Source organism: Anolis sagrei, chromosome 6 (genome assembly GCF_037176765.1).
Source record: "Anolis sagrei isolate rAnoSag1 chromosome 6, rAnoSag1.mat, whole genome shotgun sequence".
NCBI lineage: Eukaryota > Metazoa > Chordata > Lepidosauria > Squamata > Dactyloidae > Anolis > Anolis sagrei.
The window spans coordinates 102713280-102735669 of record NC_090026.1 but is presented as its reverse complement, the minus strand read 5'-3'; the positions used below and the strand labels follow the sequence as shown (position 1 = coordinate 102735669).

The following is a 22390-nucleotide window of genomic DNA, read 5'->3' as shown; positions in this document are numbered from 1 at the left end:
CCTAACAGGCTTTCCGGTTCTTTACCAGCTCTCTGGAGCCCCCAGGGGCACAATGGGTTAAATCCTAATGCTGGCAGGACTGCTGACCAACTGGTCAAGGCTTCAAATCCAGGAAGAGCAGGTTGAGCTCCCTCTGTCAGTTCCAGCTCCCCATGTGGGAACATGAGAGAAGCCGCCCACAAGGATGGCAAAACATCAAAACATCCAGGTGTCCCCTGGGCAACGGCCTTGCAGACGGCCAATTCTCTCACACCAGAAGAAACTTGCAGTTTCTCAAATCACTCCTGATACGAAAAAAACTCTCTCATCAGTTTATCCTAAAGCTGTAGAAATAATGGGGAAGTGTCCAGAGGAGTTCCAACATACAATCTTAATTAAAATGTATTGTGTATTCCACAATAACAATAGCGATTTTTTTTTGGTTTATTGAATTTATATTCTGCTGTTATGCACTTTTATGCATCAGTAGTAAGGATTTTCACTACACTTGTGTAAAGGAGGGAAAATTATGCAGGCGATCATGAAGGAAGAAACTGAAAAATTAGGCTGCTTGGTGTTGGCAGTTTTTAATCTTCCATCCATCACTACTGTTGTATAAACCTGGAAAAAGTGCAGCCACTAGCATGGAATACCTTTGACTTTTAGCTAGGGTGGGCAATGTGGAAGACTGGAGAGGGGGTGTATCAATCCTCCATGTGAATTTGGAGGGCTGCCCCTATTCCTGAAAATCAAACTTTTTTTTAATCCTTAAGCGTTCTCTTTGAGGCAGAGCATTCTTCCACACAGCCCTTTATCCCAGGATATCAAGGCAGAAAATCCCACAGTATATGCTTTGAACTGGGTTATCTGAGTCCACGCTCAGATAATGTGGGATTTTCTGCCTTGATATTCTGGGATATAGGGCTGTAGAAGGACCCTGAGAGGCATGTTTCTGAGCTTTTCTGGATCCTGAGAAGGCATTTGGGACATTTTGAGGCAAATAATTTTGGAGGAAAACAATTGCAAATTTTAATTTTGATCCTAGGGATTTAGGGGGACTCCAAATGTGTAGAAATGCCTCCACACCCCCTGGAGATCATGCTTTAGTATATTAAAAGTTAGCTATTTTCTCTATATACACCATATATGTCTAGCAGTTATGCACCATATTTAGGCACTCATGACTGCGTATTCAAGATTCTTATGTAATTTTTATGAAGTTTGTCTGTTGACATTTCCACATTCTTCCATGAGCAATCACCAATGAAACGGGAAGTTCCCTTTCATGCTGGAAATCGTTTGTGTGAAAGGGGATGGGTGGGTGGAAACTGCAGCCAGATGATTTCTGAACAACGCCATCAACTGTAGCAGCATCTTAGGAGACATGCAGTGCATATTAGGAGACTTTCACCGTCCCTATATACAGCTTTTAAATTAAAGGGTATATAAGCATCATGAATATGAAAGAGTAATGAGGGTGTAACTCCAGGTTATGCATTTGTGACTGCTACATAGATTCAGGGCATTGTTTGTATTTTAATTGTCTTCAAGATAAACTTACCCTTTGAATGGATGTGAGCTATTGATTCTAATATGTGTGAGGTATACAACTGGCAAGGTTTTTTAAAAAAAAGATCCCTTACAGAGGTATATTAATTTCTGCTTGAGTTGTAAGACCATACCTGAGAACATAATATTACCTGGTAGAGGATTCTAGCTCCCTTGTGTGCGTTTTTGGCAAAAAGATGGAGGTATAAATTTCATTGTTTTATTTCTAACAAGATACATTCTTTTAATTGGAGATGCCAGATGATCTCCCTTCTTGGGTCATAATGACAGTTTTATCTATAAATCTTAAGTGTTAGGGCATTCACATAAAAGAAAATGGCAGCATCAGAAAAATTCTTATACTTGGTCAGACCACACCTGGAACACTGTGACCAAATCGGGGCACCACAATTGAAGGGAGATGTTGACAAGCTGGAATGTGTCCAGAGGGCAACTGAAATGATCAAGGGTCTGGAGAACAAGCCTTATGAGGGGCCGTTTAAAGAGCTGGGCTTGTTTAGCTTGCAGAAGAAAAGGCTGAGAGGAGTCATTATGGTAATGTATAAATATGTGAGGGGAAGTTATAGGGAGGAAGGAGCAAGCTTGTTTTCTGCTGCCTTGGAGACTAGGACATGGAGCAATGCCTTCAAATTACAGGAAAGGAGATTCCCACCTCAACATTAGGAAGAACTTCCCAACTGTGAGAGCTGTTCAGCAGTGGAACTCTCTACCTGGAGTGTGGTTGAGACTCCTTCTTTGGAGACTTATAAACAGAGGCTGGATGGCCATCTGTCAGGGGTGCATTCAATGCAATTTTCCTGCTTCTTGGCAGGGGGTTGGACTGGATTACCCACAAGGTCTCTTCCAGCTCAATGATTCTATGACCATTTTACATGTAATGAGTTCTGACATTAGAAGCAACAAAGTACAACACTATTAAATACAACAATAATGGCATAGTCAATATAACTTTATTTTTAAAAATATTTTTCATCAATTCTTATACAAATATTTTACAAAATGCTGTTCTTTAGAAAAATGAGAATAAATTAGAAATGTAATTATCTGATATGTGAAAAATGTAATGCACTGCCCTCAGATTTCAAACGTTGAGTGAAGGTGTATCTGTATCATAAAGATATACCCTTCTTTTTCTGAATAAAAACTCATGGGTGACGAAGCTTGTTCACTTCACTCTTCTCACTATAGATCTTTACACTAGACTAAATGTTGCTTCAGAGGTTTCTTAATGTTCAAGAGATTACATGAGACAGAGGTGGAATGGTATCCAGAGGAACCCTGGAGTGTGCAAGCTTCTGAATTCTAATTATACAGTTTAATAAGCAATTATCAAGTTGAATATAGTCAATGTGACACTCCTTCCTTGGAAGCTAGTTTTTGTGGATTTCATACATTCTTCTCTTTATGCTACCTTCAATAATTGTCATGTACTATTACAGAAGAAGCTTATGGCACTGAGCTTTCGTTGAGAAGCCTAGGAACAAAAGTTTTGTAAACAATATGAAACAAGAATAAACTTACTGCACAATCCTATACATTTTTACATAAATGTAAGCTCCACTATGTCCAGTGGTGCTTAATAGCTACCATGCATTTCACTGTATTATTTTAACTTATCCAATCAGGTATATGCACACTTTTTCTACATAGACTATTATTCCTCCTGACTTTAAGAACAACTTCAAAAACATATAACAAAACAACTGCTGTACACTTTACAAATAACATTATGTTTGCATAAGATAACATATCTCATCCTGTACAATTAATGTGCACATGTTTTTTTACATACTGTATATATAAAACCGCTTAACACAATTGAATCCACAATTATTCATTTCAGTCAGTTCTTTCACTAGGCATCAGTTGACTGCTTAATTTCATCAGCAGTTTTACGACGAGGCCTGCCTATAAACACAGGAAAAAAAAAGATTTTCCAAAAAGTAGGACTGACATATTATATGTTATGTAAATTTGAGTCTATTTGTAAAACTGAGCTTTGGCACTCTTCCCTCCTCCAATTCCTCATGTTTCCCAAAAGCCAATCCTGAGCATCATGGCATCTTCCAGAAAGTCCTGGAATATGATTCATGAACAGCTTAGGAAATGGAAGCTTTTCCTAATTGGATGAAAGCAAGCCATGGGTTGCATGCAACTTGAAGACACGAAATAAGAAAACTGTTTCCTGCTTGAACAACTTTCTGTACAATACCTGGCAATTCTTCTATTTTCCTGCTGCCTTGCCTATTCCATGCAATATGTTAGATGAGAACTGTGGAGCTCTTTTTCTATTAAGGGAGACTCTTAAGGACAGACAAATCAGTCTGGGCCCAAAGTGTGCAGAAATAGTAATAACATTCAAGAGTGATGTTTCCTGCTTTCACACATTTCCACCCTATGATGCAGTATTTTCTGTCTCCTTCAGATAATTCTTAGGTAGCTGCAAGAAAACCATTAGACAAGCTTTCTTTGGGGGAGTGAGCAAGTTTCACTCTCTAGTCTTTGCCTTTCCTTCACATCATGTTCATTCATCCTCATTTCAGGTAAAGATTTAGTGTCCCATGACTACTATCTGACCAAATTTTCTTGCATCTCTGCAGCATCCAAGCTGATCTCAGGGTTGAAGTGCAGCCTCCTGAAATTATAGGGGGTGAAAGTGGCTGTTGAATTTTATAGCTGCCACTGACCCACAGACAAGATAATAAATATAAATATAACATTTTTGTTTTGGGTTTTTAAAAATCCAGAAGGTCTTCTTAAGCATTATGCAGAGCACCTTTAAAATAAGAAAATAAGAAAAGACTGCCAGGGAGGGCGGACTATCCATAATTGGAAGTCTTTAAACTGAGGTTGGATAGATGTCTTTCAACTGTGTTTTGGCTGTATATTCCTGCATGGTTGAGGGTTGGTCTATCTAGCTCTTGTAGCATTTCTAAGAGTCAATGAGTCTATGAAATGGAGCAGCGAGTAGGAGTTGATTCTGAGTGGAAGTTCTGAGTCCTATGATTTTCTTGTGAGTTTGCTGACCTTCAGGAGCAGCTTTGGAGAGTTGAAGTGGGAAGAGGAGGTAGGAAAGCCCCATTGTACAAACTGATGTCTCAGTGTAGTATTCACTACAACTATTGCCAGTTTTAAAAAGTAGGCAGAATATGAACTTGTCTTCCACAAAACATTTAAGGCTTCTGGAAACAAAATACGCGCGCACACACATGCTCCCCTTGTTTCAGGAATTATTTTTTTTACTCAAAATTCCTTACACAAAATTGGCTTTTTACATATTTATATTAAATATTAGAAAGTTAATATGGGAGACATTTACGGTTAAGTGCTATTTCTTTTAATTTACTTATAGTAGATTATATTTTAAATCTGGTTTCATCTTCTAAGTGCAGTTCTGCTTTCATAAAAAATATTCTTGTTAGCCACTAGGTGGGCAGGATAATAACATAAATAAAAAGCACAATACTACAAAACATTCCCAGATAATCAAAAAGTGGCAGTCCCAGGAGTAGCCCCATGTTGTTTCTTGCCTTTTGTTCTAATACAACAGTTTGCTGTTTTTCATTTGCAAGGGAAGTCTCAATTAACAAATCATGTGGCCAAATTGGGATATCAGACCATTTGACACCCCTCTCTTTTTCTAAGAGATACTGTCCATTTCTATCTATATACTGCTCTCTTGTGGATGCTTCTGAGTGCAGCAATATGAGGTTCATGGGCCTCATTTTAAAAATAACGCAACAAACAAAAGAGGCAGATTTCTTAGTTTAAACCATGGCAATATTTTAAGTTGTGTGTGCTAAATCTGGTCCAGATCCATCAAGCCATGGGAAGACATTGAAGAAAACATACACACATATTTTCATTTTATAGATGAACTGGTGGGGGAAATCAATGTCTGGCTTACCTGTTTGGTATGGACTATAAAGCTCATTTTGTTTTCCAAACTATGTATTTGAAAGCACGTGTCTCCATCTCCCAACTGCCACATAAAGCAACCATATTTTAAACTTATGAGCAATGCCTGCAATACAAGAAGAAACAAAAAGTTTAATTGTTCAGTAAATGTGCAAACCTAATTTGCATTGGAGACCAGGATGAAGCAGAATCACATCTTCACTTGCTGGGCAGGAAATTCCCTCCTCCAGGCAATTCTCATCTCCTGAGCTCATCCCTGCCTTGTACCTGCCAACTCAATGCTGAAGAAGCAGATTCATTCTGCTGTATGGCCTTCACTACTAGAGAGAACAAAAGAGAATTTTGGGTGTATTTTAGAGCCCCAGGTGTGCTGCATCTTTACTTAAGAATAAATAAAATCATTATTGTTAAATAACTGATATCACTGATGTTATTTAATAACTGGTGTTCTGACTCTTTTGATGGGAATAATTTGGCTATTTTCCTCTTGCTAGTGTGACCAAGCATTAACTAAGGTAGAATTCTAACCTCAACTTCTGGATCAATTAATCTTCACAGACATAGCTAATCAGGACCCAGACAGTAATGGAACTGGCTGCATAGAAAAAATAGATAAAGTAAGCTAGGAGAAATGAGGCTTGTGGGAAGGAAGAGTACTCCAGCAGAATAGGCTTTACAAGCCATGGAATCAAAATTTTGCCCTTCTTGGTCTCAAGGTGTGATATGTGGCTTACTGGATGGTTTAGAGATAGCCACCGAGGTTGGGTAGGGTAGGCCAACAAACCTATTGTTTCCATCTTGAAAAGATGCTTTCCTTTGACATTTCTGTCTATGTATACTCTGATTACTTCAGTTTGCCTTTGTACATGTCCTGTGCAAAAAGGAAGCTTCATAGAATAGTGAAAAGGCCAACAAACCTACCTTTGTTTCCATGTTGAGAAGATGCAATCCTTTGATATTTACACCGACGTACACTCTGATGACTTTATGATTGCTTGAGCTTGCCTTTGTGAATACTTGTCCTGTGAAAAAAGCAGCCCCATAGGTAGGAAGCTCCCAGCAGTTCTGCAAAAACATGCGCTGCAGGTGATGCATCTCTTTGCTCACACCTTCACTAGTACTCAGACTCTAGAAAGAGAAATTGACATACTCAGAGAAGACATGGATTGAAGACATGGATGTTTAAACAAGCATTCGGTTAATCCGTTGCAACGAATTATGATGACTAAAGGACTGGTAATCATGGACGATGAATTTGGATTGCGACTCCAGTTACGAGATGCATTGGATGGTTATTGGTGGCCCAATAATTTGTATTGTATATGTGTTTTATGCTTTTAAACTGAATATTGTTGTTTTTTAAGTGTTGTAAACCGCAATGAGTCGCCGATTTAGGCTGAGATATTAGCGGTATACAAGCGCATAAATAAATAAATAAATAAATATGGTTTTCATTGTCAATAGGATGCAGTTTACTTGGACAGAATAAAATAACAGGCATGCATCTGCTTAAGAACAATAAATTTCATGACATGCAGAGAAATTAATACAAAATATAATGAATTCAGAACTGGTACAGAATGAATTATATCAATGATTTTCACAAGAGTACAGCAAGGGCAAAATGACTATTAAGTTTAATTTTGTGCAGCATGAAAAACGGGCAAGTCAAAAGATATAAAATAATACTCTGACTTCTCTAATATGTTTTGAGTGAGTAAAAGAAAACTCAAGGTCTCTCTAGTAAAATATCTGGTTCCCACACTGGCAAGCCACATAGCTATGGAAATTTAACAAGTAGGACATGAGGACATGCCCCTCCACCAAGCTAAAATAAAACCCTAAACATTTGAACTTTTCTCAAAGGGGAGTTCATTTAGTTTTTGAACATTCCAGGCTTACAATAACCTTCTAAACCAGTGGCTCCCAACCTCTCTACAACATTAGTAACAAGAGGGTTACGAATCCGTTTTTGGTCAACTTTAGATTTGGTTTAGTTATTTGGGGTGCTGATTCAGAAAACAGCATTGGATATACCACATTAGCTCTAGTTTATCATACAGAAGATATGCCATCCAATAATTGCCATGTGCTCGCCTACAGAAAACTGTATTTAATAATCTAGAGCTGATGTGGTCTATCCAATGCAATTTTCTGAATCAGTACGCCAAATAACTCTAGGAACAGGCCTAAAAGCGAAGCCACCAAGGGATTCCTGCTTCCAGGCACCACGTAGAACGACTCCGCTTGGGGAGGGAAGAGGAGCAGCAGAAGCAGTCAGGAGGCTTGTTGTCATGCCTTTTGTGGATAGTCAGCCTTTCCCCTCCTGGCATCCCCATTGCCTCAGCACTATAAGAGGATTTTGCAAGGCCAGTCTCTTTTGTTACAACGGTGTAGTAACGGTGAGGTCACATACCATATTTTAGATCTTGCAGACCACTGGTTTGGAACCACTGTTCTAAACTATGGTATACCAGAACTATACATAACATTTATTATTAATTTGTTATGATTTTTATAATAGAATTATATGGGAGTTGTTAATTTTATTCCTTTCTTTTAAAAAATAATACTCTAACAACAATGGTTCAATAATAAGCAATGGTCTATTTTTCTCTGTATTTACTCAACAAATTCCAGAAATTATCATTTTAAAATGAGAGGTCTTCGGAAATCATGGTACTTTACAAAAAACCTACCTTGTACTCATGAAGTATTCTATTTGTCCAGTGAGGTGCTTTACTTTTTAATTTGGTGATTGGTACTATAGACTTTAAATTTTCCTCACTAGAAATAAAAAGCAAAAATATGTGATTATTTTTTTCTTGTTTAGCAGGCGTAAAATAAAATATCTTTGACTTAATCAAATGATCAGAAAAGAGGCAGCAGGAAAAAAAAGCTGTTCTAAAAGAAACAACATGAACACTTTGTAATGTGCTGACCTATCTTCTTGATCACATAGTCACCTGCTGGTCACTTGATTCCATCTATCAGAATCAGCAATATTAGCCACCCACAAAAAAGATCTCATAGACAGACTTTTCAAAATAATTATATTTTAAAGCAAGCCAATTTTGAAATAATTTTAAATAGACTTACTTTAGGAAGCCCTGCTTGTGTTTTTTACTTTCATAATTTCCATAGACGATTTGCAGAAGCAGACTTGCAAGTGTTATCAGCTTGGCATCAGGCGAGGTGTAGAAACCCTTCAGCAAATTGTATCTTGCCTCATCAAACAAGATAAGAATAGCCAGCGGATCTTCAATCTACAACAAAATAAATTGTAATGCTTTGTATTATTCATTAGTACCGTTCAAGCTTCCCTTGTCTGGAATTCCAAAGTCTGAAAATTTAAAAAAAAAAAAAAAGATTTCTTTGCCACATTTGCCGGCTTCTACCTGAACAGCCTAGGAAGTGGGAGTTGAAATCCAAAACAAGTGGAGGGCCCAAGTTTGCCCATGCTGGAATAAATGATTGTCAAATTAACTGAAAAAAATGGGTCTTTAAAGCTTTACAGCTATAAATTCATCAGCTTTGTTCTTGTCATACCAACTAGTGATGGGTGCAAGATCACAAGGCTGGCATGGATAATAAGTTCAATGTTACTGCTATTTCATAAAGGAGAACATAGAATGCCAACCTTTTTTTCAACCTCTAGAGGAAGTCTCACATCTCTCCTCAGAAAAAGCTGTGGAGTTTCTCTTTGAGGATCCAAATTTGTCAACTCAGTGAGTATGTCAGGCCAGTCACGAACATGCTGTAGAGGTTTGTGATATGGCTTCAGCTGGAGACCTAAACAACAACTTTAATTTAAATAAAAGCAAACAAGGAGACACAGAATATTTCAAGTTGCATATAAATGTGTGGAAACCATACTACGGAATGATTTTCTAGAAAGTCCAGTACTTTCTTCTCCCTTGAAATCAATGGTATCAAAGTAATTCCACTTCAACATTAGATGCACATATGACCAAATAAGGTTTTTAATTCATGTCTCTTCTCTCCCTGAATCATTATGGCAGTGCTTTAAGTATGCAGTATTGTAGAGGTTTTTGCATTTAAAAGTTCACCAGGTCAGAATCTCTATCTGAGAAATAAGGACAAGCTGGGCTTTAATGCTTTCACAGTACTTTATGCGGTTCCCTATTTAAAAAGGAAGGTTCCTTTCAGAATTACAGTTCATCTTGTGGAAAATTTGGAAGTCCTTAAACAGACTCAGAAGTGGAGTTGGCAGATCAAAAGACAACCTGGCAAAATGGCACTAACCTAGAATCTTCCACCTTGTGCAATTGTGGAGCAAAACAAACAGCTCAGCATCTGTATTCTTGCCCACAATGCCCTGCCTCATGCACGGAGGAAGAACTGTTTTAAAGCTACAGACAATGCAGTCACTGTCGCCTGTTTTGGGTCTAAAACTATTTAGTTGCTCATGATCCCTTTATTTTATCAGTTTTAAACTTATTTGTTTATGGAATGCCTTTGACATGAAATTAAAAAAAATCTTGTTAAAGAAACAAATTGAAGTAATTAAGGCAACGTTGCAGAAACCTACTTTGTTAGAGACATCTATCTTTTCTGCAGCTCTTGATATTTGTGTAATATATTAGAATAACTAGAACATTCTTAAATCTTACTTACTAAGATTTTCAGAGCAAATCCAAATAGTGAAGTACTGCTGTGTTTCTTGGGAAAGACGCATTCCTTCCATTATTTGTTGCACAGTCGTGTTGTTTCCATGTTTCAGTTCCACAGAGCGGTATGACCCATCCATTCGATAAATTCGAACTTTTTCATACTTCAAAAATTAAATCAAAATGTGTAATTAGTAACCTGCCCTTCTCCACTTGGAGAATGGATATTCAGTGATCACAAAAAAGACCAACACAAATTCATGGATTAATTAAGTTAATTAAAGATTAACATGGTAAATATTTATCTTATGTAGACTTCATTGAAAAGCAGCACTAAAGCTCAGTGCAAGCAGTTTCTGAAATTCCAATGCAAACTTCAAATCTACTTAAAAATATCAGCATTTTGCAAAATAATTTTGTACAAAGATTACTTGAGAATTCAAACTTTGCCAAGGTTTCCTTACTTATTCTAAATCATAAAAATATCTGGAAAGTCAGGGCATACTTGTTTATTTAGGGCTTCTTTCAGCAAATGAGCTGCTTTCTCCCACTCATTTTGTTTGTTTTCCTCGCAGACATTTAGTGGTGTTCTTCCTTGTTGATCAGTAATGTGCTACAATGAGAAATAAGATAAATAATAAAATATGGCTCTACATTAATGTTCCACATTACAGTGCAACGGTTGCAATCTACATGTTTACTGTACTGTTCAAGAAGCTGATCGTCATGCAAATAATTCAAAGTATTGTGTACAATAGAAATAGCAGTTCTAAGCTGTTGCAATAAAATTACTTCTTTGAAGCTCTTCCTGATGTGTAGTATTGCCACTGTTTAAATCAAGTAGCATTCTAATATTTTTACCTATTACAATTGGGAGTCTAAATTGTATTGAAAAGGCAGAATTGTATGGGAAATTGCACAATCATAGTTACAAAGGCATCTTACTCTGTCAATCTCTGGATGGTTTAGGAGAATCTCGACAATATCAGCATGCCCCCCTCCAGCTGCAAAATGAAGAGGAGAGCTGAGCTGTCCATTGAGTAAATTTGGATTGCACTTTCCTTTCTCCAACAGCATTCGCGTGGCTTCAACCTTCCCATACCTACAAGTAGATACACATATGTGGTATATGAAACTTACTTCTTAATTATTTTAATTCAGGTAAAAATACCTCTAATAAATTAATTCCCCCCAAAAATGAATAAGCCTTGAAATTCAGTGAAGAAATTGCATGTGCTACTTAATTACTGCTCTAAAAAACTCAAATCAAAATTTCTTCCTGCCATTTTAACACTTTTGCCTGGGTCCATTTCTGTATGTAATGTGGAAAAATTCTTAAAATTTGGTGAAAATCTTAGGCAGTTTATTTAGAGTGAACATGAATGGTCCATGACCTCAAGAGGAATTTTGTGCTAGTTATAGTACTATAAGGATGACAACTACTACTAGTGTGTTTGTGTTTGAGTCACCTTCAAGATTTATGGCGACCCTTGAATTTTATAGAGCTTTCTTAGACAAAGAATGCTAATATTAGTTACATATATGTTCTCTCTTCCCATAAGTAAATTCAAGGGAGCGTACAAAGTTCCCCCTGGTGGCACAGAGGGTTAAACCACTAAGCTGCTGAATTTGTTGTCCGAATGGTTGGCGGTTCGAATCCAGGGAGCAGGGAGAGCTCCCATTGTTACCCCCAGCTTCTGCCAACTTAGCAGTTCAAAAACATGCAAATGTGAGTAGATGAATAGGTACTGCTTCTGCAGGAAGATAACGGCACTCCATGCAGTTATGTTGGCTACATGACCTTGGAGGTGACTATAGACAATGTCGGCTCTTCGGCTTAGAAATAGAGATGAGCACCACCTCGAGAGTCACACACCACTAGACTCAATGGCAGGGGAAACCTTTACCTTTATACATGGTTCATCCTCTTGACTTTGTCACCAGGAAAAACCACGAAGTAAGATAGGCTAGTCAGAAGTCATTCAATGAGTTTTAGGGCTCAGTGGAGGCTTGGACCTGGACATTTCAGGTCTTAATCCAAGGCTCAATGACTGCCTTCTTACCAATAAAACCCTCAGCACTATTAACCCATTTAGGAGTAAATTACTTCCTTCCACATACATGGGAGAAAGGAAATCTGGAGCTGGCTCCAGATAATGAAATCCTGAAGTTTGGTTGTATTTCATTTTTGAGGCAGTTAAACCTTATGATTCCATTATCTGGAGTTGGTCTAAAATTTTGGCCTTTCTACTGTCCCCTTATCTTTTTTAAAAAACAAAGCACAATCAAATACTCAAATTCTTCCTAATCTTCCGTTTGGATTGCTACAAAAAAATAAAACAGCATGTATGACCGATTGTGCGTCAAGTGCTCGCCCTGAGTCCCCTTTAGGGATAAGAAGGGTGGGATATAAATGTGGTAAATAATAAGTAGTAAGTACAATTTCTGCTATCTTTTCATATTGCTTTGCTTCAAAATACAAAACAATACCAGGAAGAGCAGAAGAGCAGATGAATCAAGTTTTTCTCTGTCCTCCTCCACAATGAAAGAGTGTCAGGGCAACTTTCTCCTGACACACTTTCTCCCACAGAATCCAATGAAAACTGAGCTAACCCCCTAATATCATCCTTTATCTGCATAGCTGTGTATTCCGTTCTGCTTGTTGAGTTCACTGGAGAATGACAACAATCTAGAAATGGGTGGGGGTTTTTACACATAGATCATTCTTATTAAGAAACTATTCCTTTCAGCTCATTTGCACAAAGTCCTGCACTCACCAGCATGCATAATGAATAGGTGCCCAATGGTCACTGTCCAGCTGGTTTACTGAAAGGTTTTCATCTAGAAGCTGGCTCAATAATTCAGAATCTCCTTCACAAGCACTACGATGAAGAGGAAAATCGTCCACCCACTGACGTTCCCTAGGAGGAATATTGAAAGAGATGCAATATATCAGTGATGTTATATAATTGGCCCATTGGAAACATCCTGAGAATACTAACATGAACAGAATAACAAATGAGTCGGCTTTGAATTAATGCACACGAACAAACTGGAACCTAAACCTATATGATACTTTACAGACATCATGCACTGATGGTATATTTCACACTAGGAAGCAACACACTTTGAGGGGGAAGTTCAAAGGCAGTTCACTGTTCACTGCTTTGATGGTGGGCATATCCTTCCTCAAGGTATCTAACCCCTTCTGTAATTCTGGGAGGGTTAGAAAAAAAGAAACAGATATGGAAGTTGACTAAATAAACATGTTGAGGCCTCACAGACCAGTGTAACCAAAATAAATGGATAGAGATAACATAGTACTTGTCTTCCATGACACTGCTCATGCTGCGTTGCCACTTTTCACGTTTTGGAATCTGTATTTTGGAATAGTCTGGGGCTCCAAGTCCAAAGTATGGATTTATAACCACTTTGTCCACCTAGAAATACCATATGATAAAATGAGTACACATCAAAGAATATTAAAATCTAACTAATATCAATTCAGTGTTTCTTCCTCTTACCCTGTTGGTATACTGAAGGTCGGACCCAAATAAAGGGTTATAGATACAGACATCTGCCCTCTCAAGTGCTAGCATTTTACTTTTGATTTCTAGTGCAGTGTATCCCATGTGGAGAGAGCTCTCTGTCTGCCCAGGTTCAACTGCATATGCAGGGTTTGTGACATTTGTTTTAATCCGCTCCAAGGGAGAGGGTCGGAATAAAGCTGGGATCGAATGTGACTGGGAATGTCTTTCTTCCAACCATCTACAGAATGGAATGGACAGATTGTATTAGCATAGTTGATGTGGTCAAATATTAGCAAACCATTAGCATGGGATAATGTAATATCATACTAATAGTGATATAATTTAATTAATAAATTATACATTTTCTAATTCATAATTTAAGTATTGATGACCAATATAGTCTAATATATGTTGGCACAAAGTTAAAGATAGCACAAAGATTTTAATTCTCTGCTAAGCTTTTAAATAGGTACAACAACAACAACAACAAATAATGAGGATTTAAAGATAGAACTGCAAGGACTCTGGCACAAGTCAGTAAAGGTGGTTCCAGTGGTGATTGGCACAGTGGGTACAGTGCCTAAAGATCTTGGCCTGCACTTAAAAACAATCAGCACTGACAAAATTACCATCTGTTAGCTGCAAAAGGCCACCCTACTGGGATCTGCAATACATCAATAGTCCTAGACACTTGGGAAGTGTCCAACGTGTGATCCAATACAACAGCCTGCATAGTGACCTTGTTTGCTGTGTACTAATCTTGTTGTGTTTCAAATAATAATAATAATAATAATAATAATAATAATAATAATAATTTTATTTATATCCCGCCACCATCTCCCAAAAGGGACTTGGGCCGCGTATGGTGTGAGAGCCAGTTGTAAGAATTTGAATATTGGACTATTATTCTGGAGACCAGTGTCTGAATCAGAAATGAAATGATCAAATACAAAAGCCAGCATAATGATTTTGTTTACTGTGTACTAATCTTGTTGTGTATCAAATAATAATAATTCTTTATTTATATCCCACTTTTCTCCCTAAATGGGACCAAAGCGGCTCACAATATTTTAAAATAATACAAAACAATCATACATAAGCAGTAAACAATAAAATATCAGATCTCATTGATTCCCATCTAAACATGGTATTTGAGACCTACGGAACTAAAAATATATTGTTGTCATAAATAAGAAATCCAATTTTTGTTAGGACTTAGTCAAAAACATAATGTAACAAAATTCTCTGTCACCAATGTTTATTTTAATAGTACAAGAGAAAAAAAGATTCTTTTCTGAAAAATTATGGTATGAAAATACTTTGGTTTTTAGTATTTAAAAAATGCAAACAGTTCTACTGAAGCATTTCTTACTTATCCAAATAAAGTAACATTCTAGCTGTTAGTGTAGCAAAATGAGAGCTGGATTCACTGCAGACCCTCATGATGTCTTGTAAGCAGTAGAAAATTGGGCACCCAGGACTGTAGGTATACTTTGTATTATCTACAAAGGAAAGAAGATGTGTTCAGTAATCCAATCATTGGCTGTAAAAATGACAGTTTGTTTTTATTGCTGTGTTCCAAAAGTACATCATAGAGTCTAATTTTCATCATAGAGTCTAATTTTCACCATAGTCAAATTGCAGTATTTTGTAACTGGAACAAATACAGTTTTAATTTCAAAAGCCGTATTAGTTGTCAGTGTAATTCTGTATGGACTTTGGCTCCTAAACCCAACTGGTTATTGAATATGTGACTTAATCTGTGGCAACCAGAATGACTCTTCTTCTACCACCTCAGACAGTACTGCTATTCTTTTTTATTTTCTTATACTAAACAATGACCCTTTAAAATATTTTTCTTTCATCTAAAAAAGCCATAGATATTCCTTTTATATAAGCAGTACTCATTGAAACTAAATACTATGAATTAGAACTACAGAATTTAGGGAAATTATACTGCTGTTCTCTAAATATCTTTCATGCACATACATCTATCAAATTTACCTTTTACTACTGTTGGCACAACAAAAAAAGATGCATCCTTTCCCGCCTTCTCACCATCAAGAGGAAATGTCTTCATTAACAGAACCCGTTTTCCTGTACATAGTAAAAGTGTTTTTCACAATTAAACATCTGAAATTACTCTTTCATATGGACTCAAAATCTATATTATCCAAAAAAGTGTTTTCTTATCCCAGTCTCCCTTTTCATCAACAGTGACAAGATAAAGAGTTTTTTCTTGCAGAAGAAACCTTCCCCAACACACTTTCCATTGGCAAGACAAAGACCTTCATCCTCTAAAACAATGACCAATACTGAAAATACTGGAAGGGTTTGGTGGGCATTGACCTTGAGTTTTGGAGTTGTAGTTCAGCTACATCCAGAGAGCACTGTGGCCCAAACAATGATAGATCTGGACCAAACTTGGGACGAATCCTCAATATGCCCAAATGTGAACACTGGTGGAGTTTGGGGAAAATAACCTTGACATTTGGGAGTTGTAGTTGCTGGGATTTATAGCTAACCTACAATCAAAGAGCATTCTGAACACGACCAATGATAGAATTGGGCCAAACTTTCCACACAGAACCCTCATGCCTTGAAGGGACTTGCTGGCGCAAACCTCACTCCAGCCTCCCATGCTCTCCCTCACCTGCGCATGTATACCACGCTGCTATGTGCCAAGCGTGCCTGCTCTTCCCTCACCACATGGCGTCTCAGAAACAGCCCTCCCTTGGCTGAGAGGCCAGCTGAGAGGCTGGCCAATCACAGCAGAGGAGGGCTTTTGGTGGGAGGATTCGCAGTCTGTTTCCAAAAAGGAAGAAAAGGACAGGGGGAGAGATTTTTAGCCTTCTCTGCCAAAGGGGTGCCTAAGACCATTAAAAATATATGTTTTCTGATGGCCTTTGGCGATCCCTCTGAAACCCCCTCACAACCCTCCCAGGGGTCCTGACTCCCAGGTTGAGAAACGCTGCTGTAAAAAATAAAACTTTTCTGTTTCAGACAGCAGTTGGAGAATGCAGAACAATGTTTTCTCATTGTGCTATGTGCCAGCAGCCACGATACAGGAAGAAAGTTCTGGTTATAGTTATGTTGTTTATAAGAAAAACTAGAATACAAGAGGAAAAATGTTTCATTACCTTTAATACCTTGATTTCCTGGTGAAATTGGTTGGGTGGTTTCCAATATGTAATCCAAGATGCTTTGGGTTACATCACAATTTCCTTGAAGTTTAGTTTCCAGTAACTTTTTCTTTCTCTTTTTCTTATGCCCTTCAATTGGAATTTCAAGCAACAAAATCTTGGAATGATAAAAGTAAACACAAGTTAAACACAAAGTAGATATAAAATTACAATAGAAAAGGTCACTATTTCTGCAATCCTTCTTGCTGAAGTGACTACCAGAAACACAACCTTTTAAGTTTAACATTCTGAAATATATCTGACATAATAGTTAGAGCAATGTATCTGTGAGCATATAGAGACCAATATTTAAGTCCCAAGTTACAAGCTCATTAAAAACTCTTGGTGGACTCAATGCTACTTCTCTCAAAAATCCTGTTATGTCTGTGCTGTCAGTCTGATCCCATCTGTATCCACAATTGTTGAGAATGCAACCACTTGATACTTCAGAATGTTGAGCTGTAATCTTTTTCCGATTCCTTCTTGCAGAAAGATCGAAGCAACTTTAACCCCTACATATTCCAGGCACATTGTGTGCATCACCACTTAAATGCCTTCCAAGTCATTTCATAAATCCTTTACACAGCTCCCTTCTAATGCTAAGAACGTATCTATCACTCAAGACAGGTAATTTAGCCCCTGAGTTGCTTGCATTCAATGCCTGAAGTCAGTTTTAGCCAAGGATGATTCAGAAGAGTAATCAGAACTTGAGCAACAGATCAGGTGTCAGAGAAAGTTGAAATCCAAGTCTCTCAGTCATTTGTATTAATTGTGGAAACCACAATACCCATATGGAGTTATCAAGACTGCACAAGCCTTTTCCATTCTTATTTTGGGCAAGGTTGATGAAGAATTTTTTTGAGCAAAATCAAGAGTGCTACATGAAATCATCTTACATGATATTGTCTTTAAATACAGAAAGAGATGAGAACAGTCTATAGCACCAAACATATAGCTTGGTATTGTGTACACTGACCAGAAGCAACCCTTCAGTGTTTCATGTGAGTCTTTCCATGCTCTGCCTGGACATAACGGAGGATGATTTTGACAACCTCGGTATGCCAAACATGTGATCTGCAATTAATCACTACACATGGAAAGGGGAAAAGGCCAGTGCTGCCTCCAAGGGCCAGTCACTCCTGGTCACTGCCATTTTCCAACCAAGGCATTCAAAAAGGCCTGAAACTGCATTGCGGTGGAGAAAGTAAAGTGGGTCAGTATTTCTTTGGGACTCTCCCAGGATAGACTAAGCTCTTCCTTTTTGCTACCCTTCTGAGATAAGGGTATGATACCTTTTTTGATCAGAGTTAATGTAAAGTACTTAAATTGACCCATGGATAAGTTAACGCAGGGTTTTAGGGTTGATTTTTTGATGAAAATTCCAAGAATTTTACATTAGCAGTTGTCATCATGAGTATATCTAGCCCTGGCAATAACTGCATGCAATTGCAGAATCTTCCCTCTCCTCATGCTATTTCAGTTCACACTTTAAAAAACAAAAACAATGTTACCTCATATGATTTAGCACGATATTCACGAGAATTCAGGCTTGCAGTATTCTTTGGACGAATTACAGCCACATAAGCTTCTGTTACAGCGTCTGGGTTTTCCATGGTTCACCAATATTTCTTTTGTAAGTGGGAAAAAAAACGAAGGAAGAAAACCACGAGCAAAAAATAAATATTAAGCTTAAAGGGGTTTGTTATAAAACAGCTAAGAAACTATAGGCATTAATTTTTAAATTGATTAGAATTATACTTCTCAATTCTCTCTTTTGCACAAAGAAAACAAAAGCTGCATTTATGTTCCAAGTGCTTTGAGGACTGGCTTGAAATTTCTAAATAAATTTCACTATATTTTTCAAACACAAATACACCCCCCCCCCCCTGGAAAACAAAAATAATTTACAATAGCCTAAAAGAAATGAATAATGTGCTACAAAAATGGACAGAAAGCAGACAAAAGACCTTGCTGGTCAGGAAGTGTAGCTGCAGAAGAAAGATGGCTTGGGTTTTGAGGCTGGATCATATTTAGCTTTTGGGGTTTACCTTGCAGCTTGCAACAGCAAACTGGGAAGTGGGTGCACTGAACTGAAGATATTACATCATTTTCAGTTTTGAAATCATCAGAGGTATGAGTAAGAACAAATCCTCTCCCTTTTTAAGTCACTGGGCACGGTAATTTTGGATGAAGACACCACATCCCTTCCAATAACTGATGTGCTATTACAGCTCACAGCAAAAACAATTTGCAACACATTTACTATCATATAAAATTTTATGGAATGCAATCCACTTTATAAAATGCATGTATTATACTGGGTTACAGATAATATAAAAATATGATGGGGGAATTATAAACAGTGAGGTCAGAGACAAATTAAATTCAAAAAGTAATAGTTACTTTAATTAATAGGGTATTCATAATATAGTTGCTAAGTGATAACTGATCAATTATTTAAGACGTGCCATGTGATTTTTTTAAAAAAACCCTACAATCTAAAAATCAATGTATTCGTCCAAACTAAAGTAGATTCAGCACAAAAAAGTTTGCTATAATATGGTTTCCTGATTCTACAGTAAATTCAGAAACATATTCCCCACAGTTCATCCAACTGTTCTACACATTGTATTGTCAAAGGCTTTCATGGTCGGAATCACTGAAGTGTTACAGGTTTTTTTGAGCTATATGGCCATGTTCTAGAAGCATTATCTCCTGACGTTTTGCCTGCATCTATGGCAGACATCCTCAGATGTTGTGAAGTCTGTTGGAAACTAGGAAAATTGGGTTTATATATCTGTGGAATGTCCAGGGTGGGAGAAATAACTCTTGTCTGTTGGAGCTAGGTGTTAATGTTTCAATTGGTCGCCTTGATTAGCATTTGATGGCCTGACAGTTTTTAGGTGTGACTTGTTACTACCTGGGGGAATCCTTTGTCCACGATTGTTTCTTGTCTGGATTTCCCCTGTGTTTGAGTGTTGTTCTTTATTTGCTGTTATGATTTTAAAGTTTTTTAATATTAGTAGTCAGATTTTGTTCATTTTTATGCTTTCTTCCTTTCTGTTGAAATTGTCCACCTGCTTGTGGATTTCAATGGCTTCTCTGTGTAGCCTGACATGATAGTTGTTAGAATGGTCCAGCATTTCTGTGTTCTCAAATAATATGCTATGTCCAGGTTGGTTCATCAGGTGCTCTGCTATGGCTGGCTTCTCTGGTTGAATTCGTCTGCTGTGCCTTGTTAGTTTTTGTGGGAGTTTGTTATTGATTTTGAAACTAGCTTTGAATCTGCATTTGAACTGTGATATATGGCAGTGTGGACTCAGATAACCCAATTCAAAGCAGATGTTGTGGGATTTTCTGTCTTGACATTCTGGGATATAGGGCTATGTGGAAGGGCCCTAAGTTATGTGAGGGCCCTTCCACACAGCCATATAACACAGAATATCAGGGCAGAAAATCCCACAATATCTGCTCTTAACTGGGGACCCTTCCACACAGCACGAAAGCTCAGAAACATGCCTCTCTGGGCCCTTCTACAGTCCTATATCCCAGAATATCAAGGAAGATAATCCCACAATATCTGCTTTGAACTGGTTTGTTTAAGTCCACAATGCCGAAATGTTAAGAGTGAGGGAGACATGGTTATATGAGCAAGCATTTACAGAGCATTTACTGACATAGGAAATGGAATCACTTGACAATGGAACTTGGACAACGTTTTTTAACTAGGAGACGCTGATTATAATAGTTGGGTTTTATTGTGGTTTTATATTGTTTTAATGCTTAATTTGTATTTTGCTATTATGTGTACTGACTTGTTGTAAACTGCCTTGAGTCGCCAATAGGCTGAGAAAGGCAGTATACAAGCATAGTAAATAAATAAATAATAAATAAATACAATCTGGTTCAATGTGAAGTTTAAACAGCTGTGTGGAAGGGACCTCAGTTTTCTGAGTCCCAGTCACCTCCCAACAAAGCAGTACGAAGCCAGATCTTAAAGCTGTAAGGCCATTAAATATTATTCAAGGTGGCCAACTGCATCATTCACACTTGCGTCAAACAGACAAGAGTTATTTCTCCCACCCTGGACACTCCACAGATATATAAACCCAATTTTCCTAGTTTCCAACAGACCTCACAACCTCTGAGGATGCCTGCCATAGATGTGGGTGCCGATAGGCTGAGAAAGGTGGTATACAAGTATAGTAAATAAAATAAATAAATAAATACAATCCAGTTCAACGTGATGTTTAAACAGCTGTGTGGAAGGGGCCTCAGTTATCTGAGTCCCAGTCACCTCCCAACGAAGGATTCCCCCATGCAGTTACAAGCCAGATCTTGAAGCTGTAAGGCCATTAAATGCTAATCAAGGTGGCCAACTGCAGCATTCACAGTTGCCTCAACCAGACAAGAGTTCTTTCTCCCGCCCTGGACATTCCACAGATATATAAACCCCACTTTCCTAGTTTCCAACAGACCTCACAACCTTTGAGGATGCCTGCCATAGATGTAGGTGAAACATCAGTTCAAAGCCGATAATGTGAGATTTTCTGCCTTTATATTCTGGGATATAGGGCTGTGTCGAAGTGCCCTAAGTTATCTGAGGGCCCTTCCACACAGCCCTATATCCCAGAATATCAAAGCAGAAAATCCCACAATATCTGCTTTGAACTGGTTTGTCTAAGTCCATACTCAGGGCACTTCCACACAGCCCAACGTCAGGAGAAAATGCTTCTAGAATATGGCCACATAGCCCGAAAAAACCCACAAGAACCTAGTGATTCCAGCTATGAAAGCCTTCAACAATACATATAAACCCAATTTTCCTAGGACCTCACAACCTCTGAGGATGCCTGCCATAGATGTGGATGAAACATGTGGCTGTGTGGAAGGGGCCTCAGTTATCTGAGTCCCAGTCACCTCCCAACAAAGGATTCCCCCATGCAGTAACAAGCCAGATCTTGAAGCTGTAAGGCCATTAAATGCTAATCAAGGGGGTTAGTTGAAACATTCACACCTAGCTCCAACAGACAAGAGTTCTTTCTCCCACCCTGGACCTTCCACAGATATATAAACCCAATTTTCCTAGTTTCCATCAGGACCTCACAACCTCTGAGCATGCCTGCCATAGATGTGGATGAAACATGTGGCTGTGTGGAAGGGGCCTCAGGGGCCGAAACAAAGGATTCCCCCAGGCAGTAACAAGCCAGATCTTGAAGCTGTAAGGACATTAAATGCTAATCAAGGGGGTTAGTTGAAATATTCACACCTAACTCCAACAGACAAGAGTTCTTTCTCCCACCCTGGACCTTCCACAGATATATAAACCCAATTTTCCTAGTTTCCAACAGGACCTCACAACCTCTGAACATGCCTGCCATAGGTGTGGACGAAACATCAGTTCAAAGCAGATAATGTGGGATTTTGAAGGAGGCCTGGCCTTCCAGAGTCCCTTTTTCCCTTCCTTTTCCCTTACCGGCGCAGAAGAAGCCTCTCCCTCCGGACAGGGCAGCATCCTCCCTTCCCCGCCCTTTCAGCCGGCGACTGAGGCGGAAGATGCCCTTCCGGTGCGGCTGCGGAG

At 38.2% G+C, this 22390-nt stretch overlaps 1 protein-coding gene across 1 annotated transcript; it reads right to left on the bottom strand.

The window, feature by feature from the left end:
• Positions 1-2479: 2479 nt before the first annotated feature.
• KRIT1 (KRIT1 ankyrin repeat containing) lies at positions 2480-22390 on the bottom strand. Its single transcript, XM_067470303.1, has 17 exons — positions 22286-22390; positions 18321-18437; positions 16768-16927; positions 15632-15724; positions 15000-15129; positions 13622-13865; positions 13422-13537; positions 12875-13018; positions 11043-11199; positions 10603-10710; positions 10105-10261; positions 9107-9258; positions 8566-8732; positions 8166-8253; positions 6388-6594; positions 5456-5572; positions 2480-3456 (listed from the first exon to the last, which is right to left on the bottom strand). Exons 2-17 carry the CDS (start codon positions 18420-18422, stop codon positions 3388-3390), a joined length of 2211 nt encoding a protein of 736 aa, XP_067326404.1. The 5' UTR covers positions 18423-18437; positions 22286-22390; the 3' UTR covers positions 2480-3387.